This window comes from Phascolarctos cinereus, unplaced genomic scaffold (assembly GCF_003287225.1).
Source record: "Phascolarctos cinereus isolate Bilbo 61053 unplaced genomic scaffold, phaCin_HiC Scaffold_726;HRSCAF=1367, whole genome shotgun sequence".
Taxonomy (NCBI): domain Eukaryota; kingdom Metazoa; phylum Chordata; class Mammalia; order Diprotodontia; family Phascolarctidae; genus Phascolarctos; species Phascolarctos cinereus.
The window spans coordinates 118,578,034-118,600,598 of record NW_027556098.1 but is presented as its reverse complement, the minus strand read 5'-3'; the positions used below and the strand labels follow the sequence as shown (position 1 = coordinate 118,600,598).

Sequence of the window (22,565 nt, the reverse complement as noted above, 5' to 3'; positions counted from 1 at the left end):
CAGTGTGACGTGAACATTTATATTATTTGGCCAATAGCCAGTGAGTTTCAAACTGTACTTGATATAGCAGAATTCAAGTGCTAAAACAAAAATTTGGTCAGGCAGTCCCTTTCCAGTTACACATTGTAATAAGAATTGACTTGTATTTTATAAGTTTCATTTTTATTTTTCATCTAATATTTCAGTCAGCCAACAACCACTTACTGTGTGCCAGTCATTGTGCTAAGTGTTGAGGATACAAAGACCACAAAAATAGTTTCTGCCCTCAAGGAGGTTACATACTAATGGGGGGAGACAACATGTAAGTAAATAGTCACATGTAAGATACTTAGAGAGTAGAAGGAATGCAGCCTTAGAGGAGAAGGTTCAGGTGGCTCCAGGAATCAGGAGGGCCTCCTTTATAAGGTGATATTTGAGCTGAATCATGAAAGCCAGATATATCATCTAGTTTAAGGGTGAGCATTGCAGGTATGAGGAACAGCCATTGCAAAAGTATTTAGTCAGAGGGGCAACTAGGTGGCAAAGTGGAGAGAGCACCATCCCTGAAGTCAGGAGGACCTGAGTTCAAATTCCCATCTCAGACCAAACACTTGACACTTAGTAGCTGTGTGACCCTGGGCAAGTCACTTAACCCCAATTGCCTTTAAAAAAAAAAAAGAATTTTAAGACAGTTAAGGCCATTTAAATACTTTGACTGTGTTTATGAGAATTGGGTACTTCTTGAAAGTTACTCTTAGCATATATCATAATGATCCAAATATAGATAGGTAGCACCTCAAAAATGTTATCTTTTTGAAAGGAAAACAAATATTAGGTATAGATTACATAAATGTTCACAGAATATTCTAGGCTATACTAAGGTTTTATTTATACAACGAAGACTTTAGAGGAAGAAATGTGGCCAGTATGTTTTTTAGTATTTTTTTCCAATTACATGTAAAAATAATTTTTAACATTTATTTTTAAAAATTTTGAGTTCCAACTTCTCTCCCTTCCTTCCCCCTTCCCCTTCATTGAGAAGGTAAACAATTTAATGTAGGTTATACATGTGCAGTCATGCAAAACATATTTCCATATTAGTCATGTTGTAAAAGAAAACATTAAAAAAAGACCAGGAAAAATAAAGTTGCTATAAATATTTTTATACAAGTAGGTCCTTTTCCCTTTTTAAAAAAAATCTTTATGCGATAGAGAGCTACTAGTGATTTTGTTGGGTCAAAGGGCATGCAGTATTTGGATCATTCATGGTATGTATCTGCTGCTTTTACCTTGCTGTAATGTAGCCATTGCTTATCTAATACCTTAATTCAACAATGCTATTGATTCTTAAGTTAGACAGTAGATGACAATAGTGCTTCTGTAGTAATGATCTTGCTGGAATAATTCCTTTAATTTATTGACTTAAAACTGTTTTTTCTTGTGCATGACTTTTACTGCCATGTAGAGGTTTGTACACACATATTCAGTTCAGGAAATATTTCAGGTACCTATTAATTTTCAGGTATGTACTAAGTAATGGGGATACAAAGACCAAAACAGTCCCTACCCTCAAGAAGTTTATATTTTACTGGGGGAAACGACATGTAGGCTGATAAATACATACAAGATACTGTGATTTCCCAGGATGTTGATTACCAGCTGACAATTGTGAGAGTTGGGAAAGGCCTCTTATAGGAACTAGCACTTGAGTTGCACCTTAAAGGGAGATGGGGGTTCCAAGAAGTAGAAGTGAGGAGAAAAAACATTCCAGGAATAAAGGAGGACACAGAAAAGCAGAGGGTCCAGAGATAGACTGTTGTATAAGAGAAGTAGCAAGTAGGCCAGTATGGTCAGAATGTCAAATGAGTGAGGAAGAGTAATGTGTAATTGGCTTGAAAAGATAGGTTGGAGACAAGTTGTGAAGGACTTTACATGCCATACAGAGGGAGAAGTTTGCATTTTATCCTAGAGGAAGTAAGGAGCCACTAAAACTAATTGAGGATGGGAATGACATGGTCGTTCTTGTGCTTTATGAATATTAGTTTGGTCACATACAGCAGGACTGTTTTAAACCAGTCCCATTTTCATTGTCATTTGAACATGGCATGCTCATTACTAGTTTCTTATCTTTGCTTATGTTCTCCTTACAGGGAAATTTCTTCTGCTTTTCTCTTCTAACTAACTAAAGAGTAGGATCCAAATCTTGCTCTTTGTTTTAAGGTCCAAACTTTAGGCTCATCAGTACCTTTGATGCCTTGTTACTTAACTATTCAAGTCCTAATTGATCTCTCATAATTCCAGACTGAATAACCTATATTTTCATGCTGTTTTTCTTCAGCTATTGTTTTATGTGTGTTAGTTATTTTCTCAACTACTATTTTGATCTGAATATGGGATGTTTTAAATTCCCTTTATCCTTCCATTTCTCCTCTAAATCTTCCATGTACAGACCTGAGTTCAGCTTATGTATTATTGTGCTCTTAGTAAGAGAACAATAGGAATGACTAAGACAGAGAAATAAAAAGAACAAATAAAAAAATTTTTTGAGTTGAAATAAATGTTTAAAAAAAGACTTTTACAGTAACTTAAAATATATAGTAATTTTGTGTAATTATTTTTCATTTTTAATCTTATTTAAATAAATTATAAGTTCCTTTAGGGCAGAGACTGCCATATACTTTTTAATGCTCACTATATGGTAGCCTCTCAATAAATGTACACTGAATTCATAAGTTTCTAAGAGATACTAAAAATTTGTTTGGTTCATCCTTTTGCCTTTTTAAGCACCCCGAAGTATATAAACTTTAGATATGCTGCTATTAGTTAAAACATGCCACCATAAATCAAAAGTGGGAAGTGTTAGTAGAGACTTTTGTTCCAGTGTTGTTATAATATTAGCAGTCATAGAAGCTTGCCTCTATTATAATTGGGAACTCATGGTGAATTAGTACATGTGATGAAAAAAATAAGTATTCTGATCTCATAAATGGGACTTACCACCTGCTGCATTATTGAGTGATAGAAGACCACTTTGATTTGTGTTAAAAAATATTGATACTCCTATTTTAGGTTGTGTGTGAGTATGTATATGAAAATAAACGACAGCTTGAAGTAGTGAAGCTAGAAAGTCTTGGATTTAATTTGTCTTATTATCCTGACACTTTTGCAAGTCACTTAATTTTTTGGAGCCTTACTTATAAAGTGCAGATAATAGTACCTGCAGTATCTGCTTCACGGGATTGTTAGGAGGTTCAAATGAAATTATGTAAAGTACCTTGCAATCTTTAAAGTGTTATTTAAGTGTTAGTTTTCTATACAACTGTTCGTCCATATTCTTTGTTTGCTGCTTTTCTGGGCTTTAAAACGAGTAACCAGGGAAATAGACAATAAAACTTTGAATCAAATAATAAATTGAAAAACAGGAATTAATAAGAGAATGTAGGCCATTTGCTCTGAGGGAGTGGGATGGAGAGAAGAAACTTGTTTGGCTGTTGGATAAATGTCCAGAAAACTTTCCCTGTACTCTCTTAACTTGCAGTGGCACAAATTCCAACCCAGGACCCTGATAGAGTGAGAGCCAGAGAGAGAAATGGGCAAGGGAAAGGGGTGAAAGGAAGGAGGGAAGAAATACATACGGGAAGAAGAAATGGAACAGAAAGAGATAATCACAAATAGGGTACTTGTTAGTTCATTTGAAAGAGGCAGGATGAGTAGCTTAGTATTATGGGGGTTAAATGTTAGTTGGAAAAGTTGAAGCATGTAGGAGATGGTTTCTAATTTTTTTGCTCAGGTACATGGATTTTGGATTTAAGCCTTTAATAAAGTCCTTTAATAATACCATATTCCTTTTTTTCCTGTCCTCCTTGCTTTCCTTTTTCCTATTTATGTTAATATGCTATCAGTGTCAGTATTGATTTTCCTTTTAATGAAAAAATGACATAAAAAGGGAGTGGACTTTCAGTGAGAGCATACTTAGCAGAATAAGCTTCTCCAAATAATTATTTAGAGTCACTTCATTGTATAACAATAACAATGTAATATTAGCTAATATTTACATAGCATTTTAAGGTTTGCAAAACACTTCCCACATATTTTCTCATTTCATCTTTACAACACCCTGTGAGGTAGGTGCTATTATCATCTACCTTTTGCAAATGAGGAAACTGAGGCTAACTAGTTTAACTCCCTCATTTTATAGTTGAGGAACTGAGGCCCAGCAAAGTTGTGACTTACCCAGAATCATACAAGTAATAAATGGTATAGCTGAGATTCAGACATAAATTTTCTGACTCCGGATTCTGCCTTATTTTTTTCCCTGCAGCAGATTGTCCCCTATTTTACATTCTCCATGTCATCTGATGATTATGATTATATTGAATTTCTCGTCATTTTTAGCAAAAAAAAAAATCAGTAATCCAGTGCTGGGATGCAGCAATTTGATTGAAGGTATTAGAGCTGGAAAGGACTTTTGAGGAGATTTATCATTTTAAAGATAAGGATAAGATAAATAGATAAATAAATTAATGAATGTATAAATAAATAAAGATAAGACTCAGAGAGGTAAAGTGACCAAGATCACACAGAAAATAAGTAGGTAAAACTGCATTTGAACTTTGAGTCTCTTTCGACTACATTGTATTTTCTGGTTGGTTGTTTTTTTATAGCCCATTTTAAGGTTTTGCAACATAATTTTTATTTCAGTATGACTGGTAAGATACTGTATGTACCATTCCACTGAATTCCTACAGTTATCTAAGATTTTCCACCAGTTCTTAAATGCAAAATATGGAATTGATCCTAATGCAGTAGTGAATGAATAATAGTATAGCAAAGCCAAAATTAAACATTTTGTGTGGTTTGGAAGAAATACAAATTTTTATGTTAATTTCTATAATTTACTAAATAAAATATTAACACAACAGCAAAGAGCTTATGATTTTACATTACCTTGTTTTAGTTGCTAGTGTTGGAAAAGAGTTGATGCTATTAGTGTAGAAGGATTTTTGTGACTTTCAGGTACAGTGGAATGGTGTCAAACTAGAGCTTAAAAACATGTTGAAAAGAACATTTCTTAAGAAAAAAGAAAAGAGCTTGTTTTACAGAGGTTACATGTAAATGAATGCTTAATAAAAACAGAGCTTCCATATACCGAATGATGAAAAAATGCCCTGTTAAATTTAAGAAGTGAATCTATCCAGATACTAGTTTAGCAACAGAATTACTGAAAAAAGACTCTGAAAATGCTTATTTATCATAAAGGTCTTAGTGCTTGTAATATACTGATAAAATTATATAAATCTATAGTTTTCATTGATTTGTGTGCTTATTTTTCCTAAAATTTACTTTTTTTCTGAATATTTAAATATTAGCTTTTTTTACTTTAAGTTTATGAATATCGACTGCCTACTATTCCTAATGCTGTGCTTTTAATCTTTATGTTTTCTAAAGGCAAATGTCTGAATTAGGCATGCTCTTTTTTTCTGAGACTGCTAAATTCTCACAAATTCAGGCTAAAGTTTCTACATTATTACATACTGAGGAAAAAAGTCCTCTCAATTGACAAAATCTACGTAAGCAAATATGGTGTCAGGTTTCTGTAATCTTTTCTGCTTCATGCTCATGGCATGACTTTCTTTTTTTAATTGCCATATAGCTTAAACCCAAGTATGGCTTTAGTCATATTAAATGATTTAATACTTTCTGCTTGAAAATGTTAAGCACCTGATATGGTTTTTATCATACTTCTAAAAACAACCATGTAAGACCTGTAAATTCCTAATATCTTTAGACTTAGGCCTTTATGAACTAATTTTCTTATATGACTTTATTATTTTAGTAGTATTGTTTTAAAATATGTATTGATGTCAGTATCGCCTAAATTTTAGAAAAGGTTATTCTTCTATCAAGAATTAAGTTTGAGATGAAACTCAAATAGAAAATAATAGTTCATTTAGTTTCAAATAGCCATTTATTTTTTCTCTCATTAGTGTGGTGTCAATTAAGATGAATTTGATTTGGGCAGAATGTCAGTCAAAACTAAATTTATATTATAAATGATAACATGTGAAAATATTTTCCTATAAAATATTTTTCTCTTAGTTTTTTAGAAAATCTACCCAATGTTCTTTGGGGTTAACCTGTATTTTTATGTTTTTATAGGATAAAGAGAGGAAGCAGCAGATTGGAAGCTCAGCCTAGAGACTTGACATAATGGGAATCTACTTGGCCTACTATATGGAGGTAGGCCAGTTGTGGTTTATTTGTCCTTTAGATTTTACATGTAACAGATTGGACAGACTTAGATATACATTTGTGTTAAAATAAAAAGTGTGAAGTAGTATTTACCCTGGAAGTCGGACAATTTGTTAACCTTTATGAAAACATTCAGTTGTAGACCATCTAGCTCTCTGTCCATGTGAACATTATGAATCTCAGACTATGTAAATAAGAACACTTCTACTATTTTAATTAACGTTATTAGTTTTTCAGGGCATAGCATTGAAGTTGTCTTCAGTTGTTTATATTTACGTTATTTTAAATCTTTTTTGAGCCCCTTCATTTCTTGTCTAAGCACCCTTTTTACTTCAAAATGTGAATGATACGCTTTGGTTTTTAGAAGAAAGTGAAACATTTTTAAGCATAGCATCCTTCTTGAAGTGTTTAAATATCTATTGCAGGCTTACATTCCCATATGGACTATAAATGCATGAAAATTCTTAGTTTTTTTGAAAACTTTTTTTTAGCATTACCTTTGGAAACTTGAGGATGTGAACTTAGGTTATCTCTAAAGTGAATATCTATAAAAGCCTTTCATACTATGAAAAAAAAATTAATAGTTATATAATTACATTATAGAATTCCAAATTTCCTTTTTAATTAATCCACCTCTTACTTTTCCTATAATTCTTGGTTTGCATTTTTGATTTATATTTCCTGTGTCTTACCTGTTTGTTTTGGGCTGAATGTGCAATAAAGGCATGGAAGAATGATAGTTAAGATGAAAAATAAGTCAATAAGCATTTAAAGCACTTGCTGTGTGCTAGGCACTGTATTATGTGCTAGGTTTACAATGAAAAAGCAAAAATAGTTGCTGACCTCAATCTAACAGGGAAGATAACATTGAAAAAAACTATGTACAAGCAAGATATTTACAGTATAAATTGGAGATAATTAACCTAGAGAAAGTACTATCATTTAGGGAGATCAGGAAAGGTTTCTTGCAGAAGGTAGGATTTAAGCTGAGACTTGAAAGAAGCCAGGGAAGTGAGGGACTGGAGATGAGGAGGGAAACAATTTTAAGTGTGAGGAACAGCCAATGAAAATACTGAAGATGAGAAATACAGTCTTGTGTGAAGAACAGCAGTGAAATCAGTGTTGCTTAGATTGTAGTTTTTTTTTTCTAAGCTCCACAATAGCAGCATTCCTGATAGCAGATTGTTAGAAAAGCATTTTTGTTATTTCTTTTCCTTTCTCTAGTTCTGAATTATTGTAGAATTATAGAGATCTTCAGATATCTAATTTATTTTCTTGCTTCCAGGCAAGGGATCTAGTTAAACTGTTCCTGAAAGATGGGAATCTAATATAAAGACCACAAGTATAGGAAATTTCATGTTCTTTAATACATTTCAGTATTTAGTAATGCTTATTTTCAGTAAATTCTCAGTAAATCCTTCTTATGCCTAGCTCAAGAGCCCCTTCTATCTTGGTTTAATCATATTTTTCCATGACATATCTTGGAGAACATCTGGTATGCTTCTTCATATCATAGCTCTTCCCATTTTTCTATTCCTTTCTAGTCAAAGTTTATCCTGCTGATGATACACTTATTTAATAGTATTAATGTGACTGTGAACTGCAGCCCTTTCCTCATGTGTCTGTTCTGTCTGTTAGCAGCTCTTGTTTGTTATTTTCATGGTCTATCACTGTGACTATTTATTTATGGTACATTCTGTATGAGCTATACATGAGGAACAAACCGCACATGAGGAACAGGGACTTTTTAAAGTGTTCTCATACCTACTGCTTTGTCCTTTTAGCATTTTTCTTGTAAGACCCATTAAAATTTTTTTTATCATTAAATTGTCATTAAAATATCATTAAATGATTTTCCTCCAGATTTCCTTATCTTCAAAGCAGAATTCAGAATTAGACAAAATAGTCTAATAAAGATTTACCCAGTACTAGTAGTAATGAAAGGATTATTTCATGACTATTACTTTGTATAGTATCTGAATTTATATACACAAGTTACTTTTTCTTCCACAATAGTATATTTGTGATTCATGTTCAGCAGTATTTTCTTTTCTTTTTTTGGTTTAGACTTGTGATTTCATATGTGTAGGGAATTCTTCAAGAAAGAAAATTGCTCACTTGACACTTACTAGCTGTGTGACCTTGGGCAAGTCACTTAACCCTGATTGCCTAGCCAAAAAAAGAAAAGAAAAAAAGAAAGAAAGAAAATTGCTTAAGAGGAAACTCTCTACCAATACAGTTCAATAACTCTCATGCAACTTGTATTCATAGTTTGGAGCTCTCAAAGATTGTAACTTGCCTTGAATCATAAAGAGTTAGTAAGTGTCAGAAGTGCAACTTGAATCCAAGTTTTCCTGACTCCAGGGATGACCCTCTGGTCCCTATGCCAAAGGTTCCTCTTTAGCATGTTGCTAGTATTTCTCCATATTGTATTTATATATTTTGTTTTACTTTCCAAAGTTCTCTTATAGATGTTTTTAAAAACCTGATAATAACATTGCTTAAACTTTTATATCATATGTGTGTATATATGTGTATATATGTGCATATATGTACACATATATGTATGGTGTTGTTTTTTTTTTTGCAGGAATAGAATGGCACAAGTGATTAAAGAAGTGTAGAGTATTTCTCAAGTCTGAAAAGGGTGGGAACTCCATCATGATTTCATTTTCAACTCTACAGCATCCCCTTCCTTGAAATTTTTGTTTTTTTACTGTAGTCTCAGGTAACTTTAATTTTTATTTTTTATGATTAAGAAATAGTTCTTTCTTTTAACAGCTTATGTTTTTAGCTATTTATTTGCACTTGTACTTAATGTTGAAAGTTTGGACTTTATAATAGATTTTTTTGTAAAGAGGGCTTCTGTTCTCTTCAGTATCTGTAAACCTTTGGAATGATTTATCTGAGAGGTTTTTCTTTTTTCTTTTTGGTGATGGGAGGATGGGTATTACTGATACAGTTTTAGATATTTGGTTATATTTGATCAATATGTTAACAAAAACGTTTGTAACTCAAATGGTATAAGTTTCAAATATGTATCTTGGTTGCAACTTGAAAATAGAAAAAGAACCCATTTCCTGGAGTAGCTAATGGCCACAGAAACTCCTCTTCCTAATGCCATCACTGTTGGTTCTAGGAATGGGGAACCTGTGGCCTTGAGGCCACATCTGGTGCGGCCTTTTGACTGAGTCCAAATTTTACAGAACCAATCCTTTTATTAAAGGGAATTGTTCTGTGAAGTTTGAATTCAGTCAAAGGGCCAAACTTGAAGACCTAGGGGGCCACATGTGGCCTTGAGGATGCAGGTTCCTCATCCCTGGACTCACTTTTGCCTATGCCTTTCCATCTCTGTCTCTTTCTTCCTTCTTTGTTCCTAGCTGTTGCTTGGTACTCCTTGCCCATCTAATCTCTGCTTCTAGAGGCAGCTGGTGGTTCATTGGACAGAATACTGGGCCTGTCAGGAAGACCTGGGTTCAAACTTGGTGTTAGACACTTACTGGGTATCTGATCCAGAGCAAGTTACTTAACTTCTGTTTGCTTTATTTTCCTCAACTGTAAAATGGGAATAGTTATAGCACCTGTCTTATGGTGTTATTGTGAGTCTCAAATAAGATAATATTTGTAGAAGCTCTTAGCATGTAGTGCCTGGCACATAGCAGACAATTATATAACTACTTATACTTAACTTTCCATTTCTTTTGCTTTAACTTATTAAAATTAATCCTTATTGCCTGAATATATTAGTATATATATATACTAATTGATGGCTGTGGATAGAAACTTGAAAATGTGCTAAGGCTGTGGTAATTCAGCCTAAGAATATATACTCATAGAGTTCTGAGAGTTGGTGTTTGAAATGAACCATGCTGGTTCACTGATCTTAGCTAAATGGCTAAAGACTTCTAGGACTGATGTCAAGAAGACAGAGGGAATTATTAGGAGTTCATACCAACTGACCAGATCATTTGTACTTTTTATTTGCACAAATGCTTTGTTTGTGTGAAGTAACTTGTATGGACATAAGTGTTTGGAGAAATTTTAGTAAGAGAGCTAATTGTTAACTCATTCCACAAGATATTACATATTTTAAATAGTTCAAAGATAAAATATTTAGGTGGAATTAAATGTTAATTTATAGCTAGTGCTATAAACTACTATTTTTAATCAAGTCTCAAATATCTTATTATAATTGTGTTATATTTTATTAAAGATTTGAAAAATAGAAAATCAGTTTCTTTTAAGATTCTACTCTATTTTATATCATGCATTATGTGTGCCTTATTTAGAATTTAGACAAGGATTAATTTATTTTCAGAATTACATTTTTGTATAATATTTTCAGTTTCAAATTGATGCACAGATTTAGATGATTCTTAGGTGTCATAAGATGTTATATATTAGCAGATGTAAAGTGCAATGAAGGCATTATTGCACTTATAGTAGCTCCTATTTATATAGTACTTTAAGGTTTACAAATTATTTTCCTTTCAATATCTCTCTGAGCTAGGTAGTATAAGTATTGTTATTTTCCTTTTACAGATGAGGAAACTTAGGGCGCAAAGAGGTAGATGATTTGCCCTGGTAACTACCAGTAAGTACATGGCTACTCAGTGTTAAAACAGGCACTTAAAGTAGTTCTTCTAATTCCAAGTAAGATGTTCCTTCCACTAAGCCATGAAGCTCATTTATTTGGCCTTTTAAGGGCTATGCAGCTAAAGTAAACTTTTGCAAGATGTATCTAAATTTAATATTTTTTTAAAAAGGTTATGTTTTAGGCATTTAATTTCATCTCTCTTCACAAATCCTAATTAGTACCATGTAGGATGTTAAAATGACCATTGAGTGGTAAATATCTAGTCAAAACGAACAGTCAGGAACTTGTTTTTAAAATTTTTATATTATTATGCAAATGCTGTGCTAATAAGAACAATGAAAATATAACTTTTTGTCTGACCTTTACTGTTAGTATTTTAATCATGCCTTTTGATCAAAGATATTGATATATTCAGATAGCTTGTTAATGTTTTTATGATTTGTGAACCTTAACTCTTGTTTATTGTGTTCTATGTAGTATAACTATTCCTTAAATGATTCTATAAAAATAATTAATCATTCTTACCACCCTCCCATAAACTTATTCTTTTATTTTAGCTTAAAAAGAATTGTTACACTGCATCTTTCCATCCACCAAAGTCAACCTTTAGTGTCTCCCTGTGATAAAGCGATCACCCTAGGTTCTTGAAGGCTATACCACTGAAATACAGGCCCAGGCCCTAGCCTGCCAAGCTGGAACCTAATTATAATGTAAAACATTGTTTTAGACAGGCTAGTCTGAATTCATACTTACCGACTTTCATAGTAATACCTGCCTAAGTTTGAAGCAGCTTATTAGCAGTGGATTTAAGTGATGATTTTTTTTTTTAGCCATAGCAACTCATGAATACTATCTACTAAGGTGTGGATGGGTTGATGATCTGCCTTGGAGAAAAGGAGTATCCAACATTGATGAAATCATGGACCCTTGTAATATTAAAATATTGTATGTTGTATAAATTAGGGTTGATGCTTGCCAGCAGATTGCCAAGATAGTAGTAGTTGTGTTGATATTTTCAGCTGTGATTCTAGTGTCTGCATGTTATTTTTGAACATCTGTTACTACTAGTATTAAGTAGAACTGTTGCTCTCTAGTTGCTGGTAACATAATCAGTGTTACTCCCAGGATAGTTTGAAATATCACTCAGGAGCCATGTATAATTTACAAAAGATACTTTATAAACACAAAGGGCTTATGGTGAAAATGCAAATCTGAAATTTTTCTAGATCTCTTAGCATAAAGAATAAGCCTAAGTTACAGGTAGGTTAATCTTTGTACAGATCAAAGTGACAGCATTTCTAGGTTGAAAGCACAGAGGTAAACAGCTATAAAAATTCTTGGAAAAGATTAGAAGTCCTAGCATTGTCCACCCTTTTACTTCTTTTTCTCAGGCCCTGGAGAGATGAACCAGAAGCAACTTCATATTTGTTTATCTAGTTATTTATAATGCAGCATGGAAAAGGAAGATTTAATATTGTTTAAGGAAAAAAACAAGTAGGTCAGTTTGACTGGAATATTAGAGTGTCTGAAGAAATGTAATATAAAATCAGTTTAGAAAGATAAGTTGGAGCCAGATTGTGAAGAACTTTTAAATGCCAAATGGTGGAGTTTATATTTTATCCTAGAGGCAATAGAGAAGCCACTGAAACTTCTTTACCAGGAAAGTGTCATTATCCAACTATGCTTTAGGAATATCAATTTGGTAGCAGTGTACATATTGAATTGGAGAAGTGGGAAGACTGGTTAGGTTCTCATAATAGTTTAGGGAAAAGTTGATGAGGGACTGAACCAGAATGGTGTTTATATGAATGGAGAGAAGACAGATGAGAACAATATATTGAAGTAGAATTGATATGACTTGGGAACTGATTGGATTTAGGGAATGAGGGAGAGAGACTGAAAATGGAATTATTTTCAAGTTGTGAACCTGGGTGATTAGAAGGATAATAGTACTCTCAAAGGAAATAGTAAAATTAGAGGCGTGGGTTGAGTTGGAAGATTTGAATTCTTTTTTGGACGAGTTAAATTTGAGATGTCAATGGCATATCCAGGTGGAAATGGCAAGCAAACTGTTGGTGATGTGGGACTGGAATTTAGGAGATAGATGAGTGCTGGATATTTAGAATGAGAATCTTTTCCATAGAAAGGGTAGTTGTATATTTGGGAGATGATTAGACCACTGAGTATAGAAGAGAAGAGAAGAAAGCCCAGGACAGAGCCTTGGAGTACAGCTCTCACACGGGAGTTGGAACATGGATGATAATCCATCAAAGAATGCCAAGAAACAATTGGACAGGTTGGAAGAGAACTAGGAAAGAGCAGTGTCATGAAAATGTAGGAAAGAGATCCTTTCAAGGAAGAGGAGGTGCTGAACACTATCAGATGTTAGAAAGAGGTCAAGAAAGATGTGGGATGAGAAAAATCCATTGGATTTAACAATTTAAGAGATTGTTGGTGACTTTTAGAACAATTTCAGTTGAATAATGGTATTGGAAGCCAGATTTTAAGAGATTCTGAAATGATTAGGATATGAGGAAGTTAAGGCAATGAGTGCTTAATAGCTCTTAATAACTCTTAGTTAAAGTTCTTTCTAGGAGTTTGTCTATAAAAGCAAGACTTTTACCCATACCACATACATTACTTAAGAGAGATCATAAAATCAAGTGATAGTTTGTTATGGATGAGGGGGATCTTGACCTTTTTATGGTGTAGGTATCAAAGATAGAACTAATGGGTAAGATAGAAAATTAGAGGGAATGCTTGAAGGGGGGCATTACTGGAGGAGATATGAATGGATAGAATTGAAGGAATAGAAGAGGGGCTAGCCTTAGGAAGAAGTCCTTTGAGATTAGAACAAAAGAAGAGAGAAAGGGGGTGACCTTGAGGGGATTTGAAGTGAGGAATTGAGTAGAAGAGGGAGCTTGCAGTAGATGCCCTCAGTATTTTTTAGTAAGGTATGAAACAAAGTCTTCTTCTGGAAGAGGGACCAGAGCTGCTTTTGGTGACTTTCGGAGAGAAGAGAGCTATGGTGGTTTATTTGGTAGAGACTCAGACTGGGAAGAGTAAAAGAATTAGCATAAAGTAATGAGGACATTGTTGAAATTTGATAACAAAATTGTAGTGAACTCAATAAGTATAGACATATATGACTTTGTTTAGGATTGTTCAGTAGGCTACCAAGTAGTAATAGCAGAGAAGACTGGGATTACTCAATTCCAGGTTGAGGTTGGAAATTTTGAGGGTAGATGACTGCATGAAATTAAACTAATTAACTCTTAAGTTAAAATTTGAAAGGGGAGAAAGTGAGGCCAGAGCGGGGATGATGTTTTGGGAAAACAGGTAGGGATGAGGTTGACTAGAGGTCCTGGGGAGGATGGAGAATACATGAAGCACATGGAGAAATGAAAGGATGGAAGGCTGTGGTCATAGTTCAGTGTCACGGAGCTGGAATACTTGTAAATAATAATGAAGTCAAGTTTGTGTATGACTGTGTGTGACTGAGGATGCACATCATGGGATTAGGTTGATGAACTAAGAAACAAAGTTTAGGGGGACATCAGCATTTATAATGAACTCCCTAAGGGCAGGAATTGGAGTGAAGAGGAAGACTATGAATTAGGTGCTGAGCTTCATGAGAAAGGAGGGAGAATTGTTTGTGGACTGGTTGGTAACTGACATCAGGATCTAGATGAGGGGTTCTTAACCTTTTTTGTGTCATGGATCCCTTTAGCAGTCTTATGAAGCCTATGAATACCTTCTCAGAATTAATATTTTTAAATGAAAAAGCAATTATATTGAAATAGTTATCAAAATGTTGTAGAAAACAAGTTCAAAGACCACAGGTTAAGAACTCCAATCTAGATGAGTGAGTGTACCTCAGAGGAAAAGTTTCTGAATGATAGTGGTAGAATAGTGAGGGGGGGCCCAGAAGTTATGGCTGACAGTCGTTGTTTCCTCTGTATTTTAAAAGTTGTGAGTATATCTCTTCAAGATTGAGCAGAAGTGGGCAGTAGATGTTTTAATTTAAAAGAAAGTTAATTAGTGTTATGTTTAAAGGTATACATAATTGTTATTATATTATGATTGTGTGTTATTATTGAATCATTTTTAATTGAGTCTAATTCTTTGGGACCTCATTTTTATGGCAAAGATCTTGGAGTGGTTTGCCATTTCCTTCTCCAGCTCATTTTACAGATGAGGAAATTGAGGCAAACAGGGTTAAGTGACTTGTCTAGGCTTCACACAGCTGTCATAAATATCTAAGGCCAGTCCATGCCTGATACTCTATCCACTGTGCCACCTAGCTGCTCCTAATTATGTGTTAATGGTAGTTAATTACCATAATTGACTATAATTGATATTAGTTTTACCTAGCCAAATCAAATGTGTCCACAACCTGGTACAGAGAGAGGAGTAAAGAGGGAAAGCTCTTCCAGGAACCTTCTGGACTCTCTGGCTAAGGAAGAGTACAGATGAGTAGCTCAGGGATAGGGAAGGAGAAAAGATTATTTTGATTCCCATTCCTTTCCTTTGCTTTGCTACTATTTTGCTTCCCTCATCAATTACCTCTTTGTATCCTGAAGGCCAAACTGTCCTTTTAATTTGATTTAATTCAGCAAACATTATTATCACCAAGTATGTGTTCACATAGGGCAGCTAGGTATTGCAATGGATAGAGTGCCAGGCCTGGAGTTAGGAAGACTTGAGTTCAAACATGGCCTCAGATATGACATCAGACACTAGCCATGTGAATCTGGGCGAGTCACTTAACCCTGTTTGCTTCAGTTTCCTCATCTGTAAAATGTGCTAGAGAAGAAAATAACAAACCACTCCAGTATCTTTGCCAAGAAAACCCCATACAGGATCAAGAAATCAGATGCAACTGAAAAAAAAAAAACGACTAAACGATATGTTTTCACCTTATGCTAGGTGCTGGAGATAACAAAGAGAAAAAAAGAAGCAGCGCTTCCTTTCAGGAACCCTAAATTTCCCTGGGAAGATATACATCATAGTATTATAGTCAGTTTCCATAGCAGAGGTACCGTGGCTGACTGTAAACCATGTCAATCTTGGGGCCCCATTATCTGCCCTGTATTGACTTCTACAGTCTGAAAGTTGCCATACCTGTCATCCAGGATCTTTGAATGTTCTCTGCTTAAAGAATGGGCTGCCTAGGTTATTGATCCAGGGATTTTCAGAAGGATCTCAGAAAAGCTTTTTATCAGGCTCTGTTTTTTTCTTGCATTCCTATTTAGGGAGCAACTGGGCTGCAAATGCTCCTTTCTCTTCTCCCTTCCCAAGGTTAACCTTACACATAGGTGGAGTAATTGAACTGATTTAAGAGAGTCACTCTTTTACACACATACCCAAAATATCTTCCCACTCTCCTGAAATTCCTCTGGTTAGAGATTCATTGGATTAACCAAATATATAACCAAACATAGAAGGTTAAGGAATTTATTCCTACTTTTGTGTTAGATTAATATAATCAGATTGCTTTTTTTAAAGTAGATTTTAATGATACCTTGTTTTTACATCACCTAGACTTCCCCCAGTATCCCTTCCCTCCCCCTCCAAAGAGCCATCTTTTATAAAGGACTTTTGAAAAAGAGGAAGAGAGAAAATATTCAGTAAAAACAATGTATTGATTGGTTTGTTGAATCTTTTTTCTCTTCCTTTTTATAAAAATTCTTTGTTAAAAATCAGATTGCTTTTCTAATCGTAGTCGAACTTCAAAGAAAGTTTTGACTTCTTGTCTGTGAGGGACAGGAGATAGTTTTGGTGTGACCTTTGTTCAGGCCCTTAACACCTCTTTCCTGTACTATTCTAGTAGCCCTCATTGATTTCCCTGACTCAGTTATCTTCCTCACTTCAATCTATTTTCCACAGAGCTACTGGTGCTTTTCCTAAATGCAAGTCTGACTGTGTCATTTTACTAATCAGTAAACTCCTGTGGCTCCTTATAATTACCTCCAGGATCAAGTGTAAATTTCTTTGTTTGACATTTAAAGCTCTCAAGACTTGGCTCCCTCTGCCTTTTTCACCCTTATTACACATTGCTCCCCTTCATGCAATCCAGGGTCCAGTCAATCTGGCTGTCTACTCATTCCTCCCACATGACACACTGTCCTTTGTCCATGTTATCACCGAAGAGTGGAAGGCACTTCCTTCTTACCTCCACATCTTGAAATCCTAGTTTCATTTAGGACTCAAGTGTGCAAGTGTCTCTTTCTCTAACAAGCCATGTCTGGTTCACCCAACAGCTAGTACCTCCCATACTCTGCCCGTCTCTCAGGTTATCTTGTAACTATTTATACTTGTTCTATACCCTTATATATGTATGTTGTTTGCCCTGTTTTGAATGGATGCTCCTCTAGAGCAGGGGCTGTTTAGCCTTGTTCTTGTATCCTCATCACTTAACACATGTTGGGCACATTGGTGATGCTTAATAAATGCTGTGGGATTGCTAGGTGGCATGGTGGATAGAGTGGTGGGCCTGAAAATAGGAAGACCAAAGTTCAAATCCAGCCCCAGACACTAGCCAAATGACCCTGGGCAAGTCACTTGATCATATTTGCCTCTGTTTCCTCATCTGTAAAATGAGCTGGAGAAGGAAATGGCAAACCACTCCAGTATGTTTGCCAAGATGTGACTGAAACGACTGAACAACAACAAAAATGCTTCTTATTGAGTGAATGGACTCTTAAGAGCATGTTAGATTTTTCTTGCTTTTGGAGAGCTGGAGAGCAACTTGAGAGGATTGGGAACTGGGAGGGAGGCAGTGGCAAAGAAGAGGAAATACAACTGGACCAAATGCAAATTTACCCTTCATAGCATTTTTTTCCTCTAGTGTTGGCCTTCATTCATTTAAGTAGACATTTATTAAGTATCTACTTTGTACCAGGCATTGTTCTAGATCTTAGAGAGACGAAGACAAAACAACAGTTCTACCTCTCAAAGAGTTTACATTGTACTAGTCTTGCTTCCTTTCCATTGCCTACCTGTCAGATATAGCTATCACTTTTTTTTGTTTGTAGTCTCTATATTTCTCCTTTCTAGTATTTCCTCAGTTTTTTTTTCTTTATCTTTTTTTTTATTCCTGCCATTAAACAAGGGAAGGGGGGAGGGAGAGACTTGAGCTAGTCTAAGTGAAATGGTAACCATATAGAAACTTTTCATGTTAAGGTTTCTCTGCATAATAGGTATATTCCTCAGGTATATGGAGGAATAATTGATATTCTCAGTCATCATTAGTTTATTCAAGCTAGCAGAAACCATTGACTACCTGACAGTAAAGGAGACATCATGATGATTCAGTGGAAGTCTGAATGCTGTGGAGTCAGGAGCCCTGGATTCAAATCCTGCATCTAGTGCTTACCGTCTGTGGTACTTTGAACAAGTCACTTAGCTTTCATGCGCCTTGGTTTTCTCGTTGGTAAAATAGGAGATTGGACATGATAGCCCTCAAGAGTCCTTCTAGCTGTATCTGTGATAAATACAAACTATAAATAAAAGCCTAAAAATTAGGAAAATTTAGAGCCTTTTAAAACTGCCCTATTTGTGCTTTTAGTTTTAAAGGGATATTATATAGAGTACAGTACAATAATTGATGTTTATGAAAAACTTCAAAAAGTTACCAAACAGGGTTAAAATTTGTTAAATAGGAAGCCCCAAACTTATGAATAGATTGTGTTTGAAAACTCTGTCAGTTGATTGGAACCTGGAATGTATTTTCTTGATAAAACAATGTTATAAAATGTGGTTCAATTCTGAGGCTAACTCACACAACCGTTTTTAACCCATGATGTAATTGATTGGAAGTGAAAGGGAATTTCTTCCCCTTCATCTGAGACCAGAGCTAACCCTAGGCAAAAATTTAAAATAAGTGAATACTTTTCACGTTTTTTTCAGGCTTCTGAGTGTCCAGTGCCATCAGGTTGCTCCCAACCCCCTAGTGTGCACTCAATCCAGGTGTGTTCAAATCTCCAATGCTAAAAAATTTACCTATCACCTCTTCACCTTCAATCAAAATTACTACTTTCTCAGTGCAGATTATCAAAACTTGATATTAAGATGAAAACAGTCTGATAGAACTAATTCCCATTAAGGTATGACTTACTGAAAACTCCATAATTCACCAAAGAATGTTTGAATTTTTGAAGGATACTTGTTACCCCTTAAAAAGATTTCTGAGTGGTAGAATTTCAGGCAATATGGTAAGTGAAGTTAAAAAAAAAAACTCAGGAAAATTTTTTTTGACTAGAACATATATATATATATATATATATATATATATATATATATATATATATATATATATATATATATATATATGTATATATCCTAAATGTCATTCCACTGAGAAGTTTCTGCTTTTCAGAACTTCTGCCCTTTGTCCATTTTACAACCTCACAGGTTTTCTAAAAGCTCAACATTTCCAACAAATCCTCCCATAGTAGCAGCAATTTGGGGCTCCCTTTGGAGGGAGTGGGGCAGACTCAAATATTTGTACAATGTTTGTAAGTTATAACTAGCTTGTATTCCCTTTAAGAGGCAGGGAAATGTGTAATGTATTTTGGAAAGATTTTCATTTAAAAGGGTAAAAATGAATGCTGAAATTTCAGCAGTTAAAGAATTAAGCTTCATTTAGTTGGAGACCTCATTCCCTGTGATATTGGTTAGAGAGAGAAAGAGGCTGGACCTGGGATTTCATTGATAGAGGAAAGTCCCAGATAAGGAAATTTCTTCAACCAGGCAGGTACCTTATCGAAATTTATGGTCTTAGAGAGTTTACTAGAACACTGAGAATTAAGTGATATGCTTAGGGGTTACATAGCTAGTCAGAGGCAGGACTTGAATCCAGTTCTTCCTGGTTGTGAGGCCATCTCTCTACCCACTAAGCCAGGGATGCCTCACATTAATTAAATGAAGTTTTACTGTACTTGAAAATGAAGTGCTTATTTGGCTGTAAAGCTTAAACTTTATTCTTTGAGTTCAGATTTCTATGGTACCTTATGTTTTATTTATTTATTTATTTTTGTGAGGAGTCATAGTTAAGTAACTTTCCCAAGGGTCACACAGCTAGTACGTGTCAAGTGTCTCAGGCCAGATTTGAAACTCGGGTCTTCCTAAGAATAGGGCTGGTACTCTATCCACTTTGCCACCTAGCTGCCCCTGTACCTTATGATTTTTAAAGATGGAATTGGATTTCTGTTCCTTTGTTGTTCATGTAAATACAGAAGTGGCATTATGAAATAGTGGACAGAGAGAGAACTTCAGAGTGAGGAATAACTGATTTCAAAAATTGTCTCTAACATAAATTGGTTATATCACCCTAGGCAAATCACTGGACTTCTTGGTACTCTAGCCAGTTCTCTAAGACTATAAATTGAAAAAAGGTGCCAAATTGCATTGGTAGGGTATGTTTCCTCACCCATAGGAACCCTTATGCCAATGAAATCACAGGTCCAGTCTTTGTCCCTCTGTTTGGCATGAAGAAAAGAAACATTAGTAAATTTTGTTTTATTTGGCTTGCTGTTGCTAATGATAACTTTTTTGAATTGTTTGTTCAATTAAGTAAAGGTTTCTACCTTAATTTTCACTATGGTAATGAAAACATGTTTAATTTTCTTTAGTGTTTGACTTTATAAATCACAACTGGGAGGTAGACTTACCACTTACATAGTGATAGCTTGTGATCATGACAGAAGCCTTTACTTAATAATCATTTTGGGGAATAACAAGCTAAATAGAAACACAGTTCACAAATTTCAAAAATGTTTTTCCTACCCTCAGGACTAGACAACTTAGTTCTATGCTTATCTGAGCTTTCCCCCTCCCTTTTCTAATTCATTCTTGGATTTATTTTTGTATGTTTTTGTCATTGTCTGTTGATGAAGAAACAGAAGAATAAAAAAGATAAAGGACTAATAATGATGCTTGTTATCAGGTTAAGTGTCAGTGGAGAGTTAAGTATACATTCAGAGAAACCAAATTTAGATCCTTGATCTAAAACTTTAGTTTTAACTAAATTTGATCTTTGCAAACTTCCGTAGGTAATAAATCTTAGATGATATATGATTTCTAATGATAACCACCTGTCAGAATTATATGAACATATATAATTCATTTAGTGATACATGTTTTTAACACCGTATTCATATCAGTGAAATGGATCTGTTAAAGCATAGAGATTTACAAAAATGCAGTTACAGAGATAAACCCTTAAACCTTTAGGAGCCAAGCTTTTCTTCTGTTTTTGACTTGAATAAGTTTGGTTGTATCGAAGTACACCATTGGCAGTAGTGTTTATTAGTGGCAAGTAATATATAATTGTGAGAACAATAATTTTTATTCTAAAAATATACCTGTTATTCATATTTCAGGCCACTCTCCATTAGTTGCTAGGGTTTCCTTTTTTTTCCCCCAGCATGATGGATTTGTGATATGTAATCAAGCTCATTTTTCATTAGTGAATCAATTCAAGATTTAAACTTTATACTAGGGATGAAAATCTTGTCTTCTGCTGTCTCTCTTCTTTTAGAGTTTTGTTTTTATATAATTTTAAAATTACAGGCAGTTCAGAACTACATGTACAAATATTTTTAATTGAAGCATGAGTGAATAGATTGTTCCTTGGAGGTAATTTAATAGCTTGTACATTTGACATTTTGAAACTTAAGCATGAATCAAGTGGACATGTAAAACTCATTTCATGTGCCCATTTGCTAAACTTGATCTTTTTAGGCAGTTACACTTAAGCATGAACATTGAAGACAAATTGGAAGGATTATTTCTTAAATGTGGTGGCATAGACGAAATGCAGTCTTCCAGGGCGATGGTTGTAATGGGTGGAGTATCTGACCAATCTGCAGTATCTGGAGAACTACAAGAAGCTGTGCTTCAAGATCGGAGTTTGCCACATCAAGATATCCTTGCAGCGGATGAAGTGTTACAAGAAAGTGAAATGCGACCACAGGAGATGATTTCACATGATGAACTCATGGTCCATGAGGAGACAGTGAAAAATGATGATGAGATGGAGACACAAGACAGGCTTCCTCAAGGGCTGCAGTATGCAGTTAATGTCCCTGTAAGTACTTACTGTACCTAATATTTAGCTATAATTAGAAAGGGCATCTTAGTAATACAGAGGTTTCAGTAATGTATAAATGATTCAAATACTTATCAGTAATAGTAGAATTGACTATAGTGAATCACTGATTTATTCAGTATATGTGCTGAAAAGATTGTTATATAATACTGACAAATCACATTTTAGATGGTAAACGTAACAGTTACAAAGTGAAATTTTATTATCCCAATCATAACTGGTTTTATCAGGTTTTGAATTATAAACATCTGATATTTGTTAGAAATTCTGTTTAAATCTGGAGCCTTTCCTAAGGCGTCGAGAAATTTGAGTTTTGCTTTTTAGACCATAACTAGAAAAAAAAATAGGTTGACCTCAGCTGATAAAGTGACACCGTTTTAAACAGAAGGTTTTCCACTCCTAACTCTTTGCTTACCATCATTAAAGTGTTTGGGTCTGTTGTCCAAAGATTGCCACCTGGAAACTGAGCACATTTCTCCTTTGGTGCTCTTTTAGTTTCTTTAGTACAGCATAGAATCAGCCATCCTGGTTAGGGTGTATGGACCATTTTAATTTTACTACTGTTGTATATAGGGATTTTAGAGTAATTCCTATCTATAGGTGAGAAAAATAGTATGTAGCACG

At 34.6% G+C, this 22,565-nt stretch overlaps 1 protein-coding gene across 2 annotated transcripts in view; it reads left to right on the top strand.

The window, feature by feature from the left end:
* ZNF148 (zinc finger protein 148) overlaps positions 1-22,565 on the top strand; it is a 134,048-nt gene that overhangs the window by 26,811 nt on the left and 84,672 nt on the right. The window contains exons 2-5 of one of the 2 annotated variants that reach the window (XM_020986005.2): positions 6,139-6,219; positions 8,822-8,959; positions 18,740-18,799; positions 21,575-21,920. In XM_020986005.2, coding sequence (XP_020841664.1) covers positions 21,591-21,920 — 330 coding nt within the window. In that variant the 5' untranslated portion in view covers positions 6,139-6,219; positions 8,822-8,959; positions 18,740-18,799; positions 21,575-21,590. The remainder of the gene's footprint in view (positions 1-6,138; positions 6,220-8,821; positions 8,960-18,739; positions 18,800-21,574; positions 21,921-22,565) is intronic. The other variant, XM_020986006.2, reaches the window with a different exon arrangement.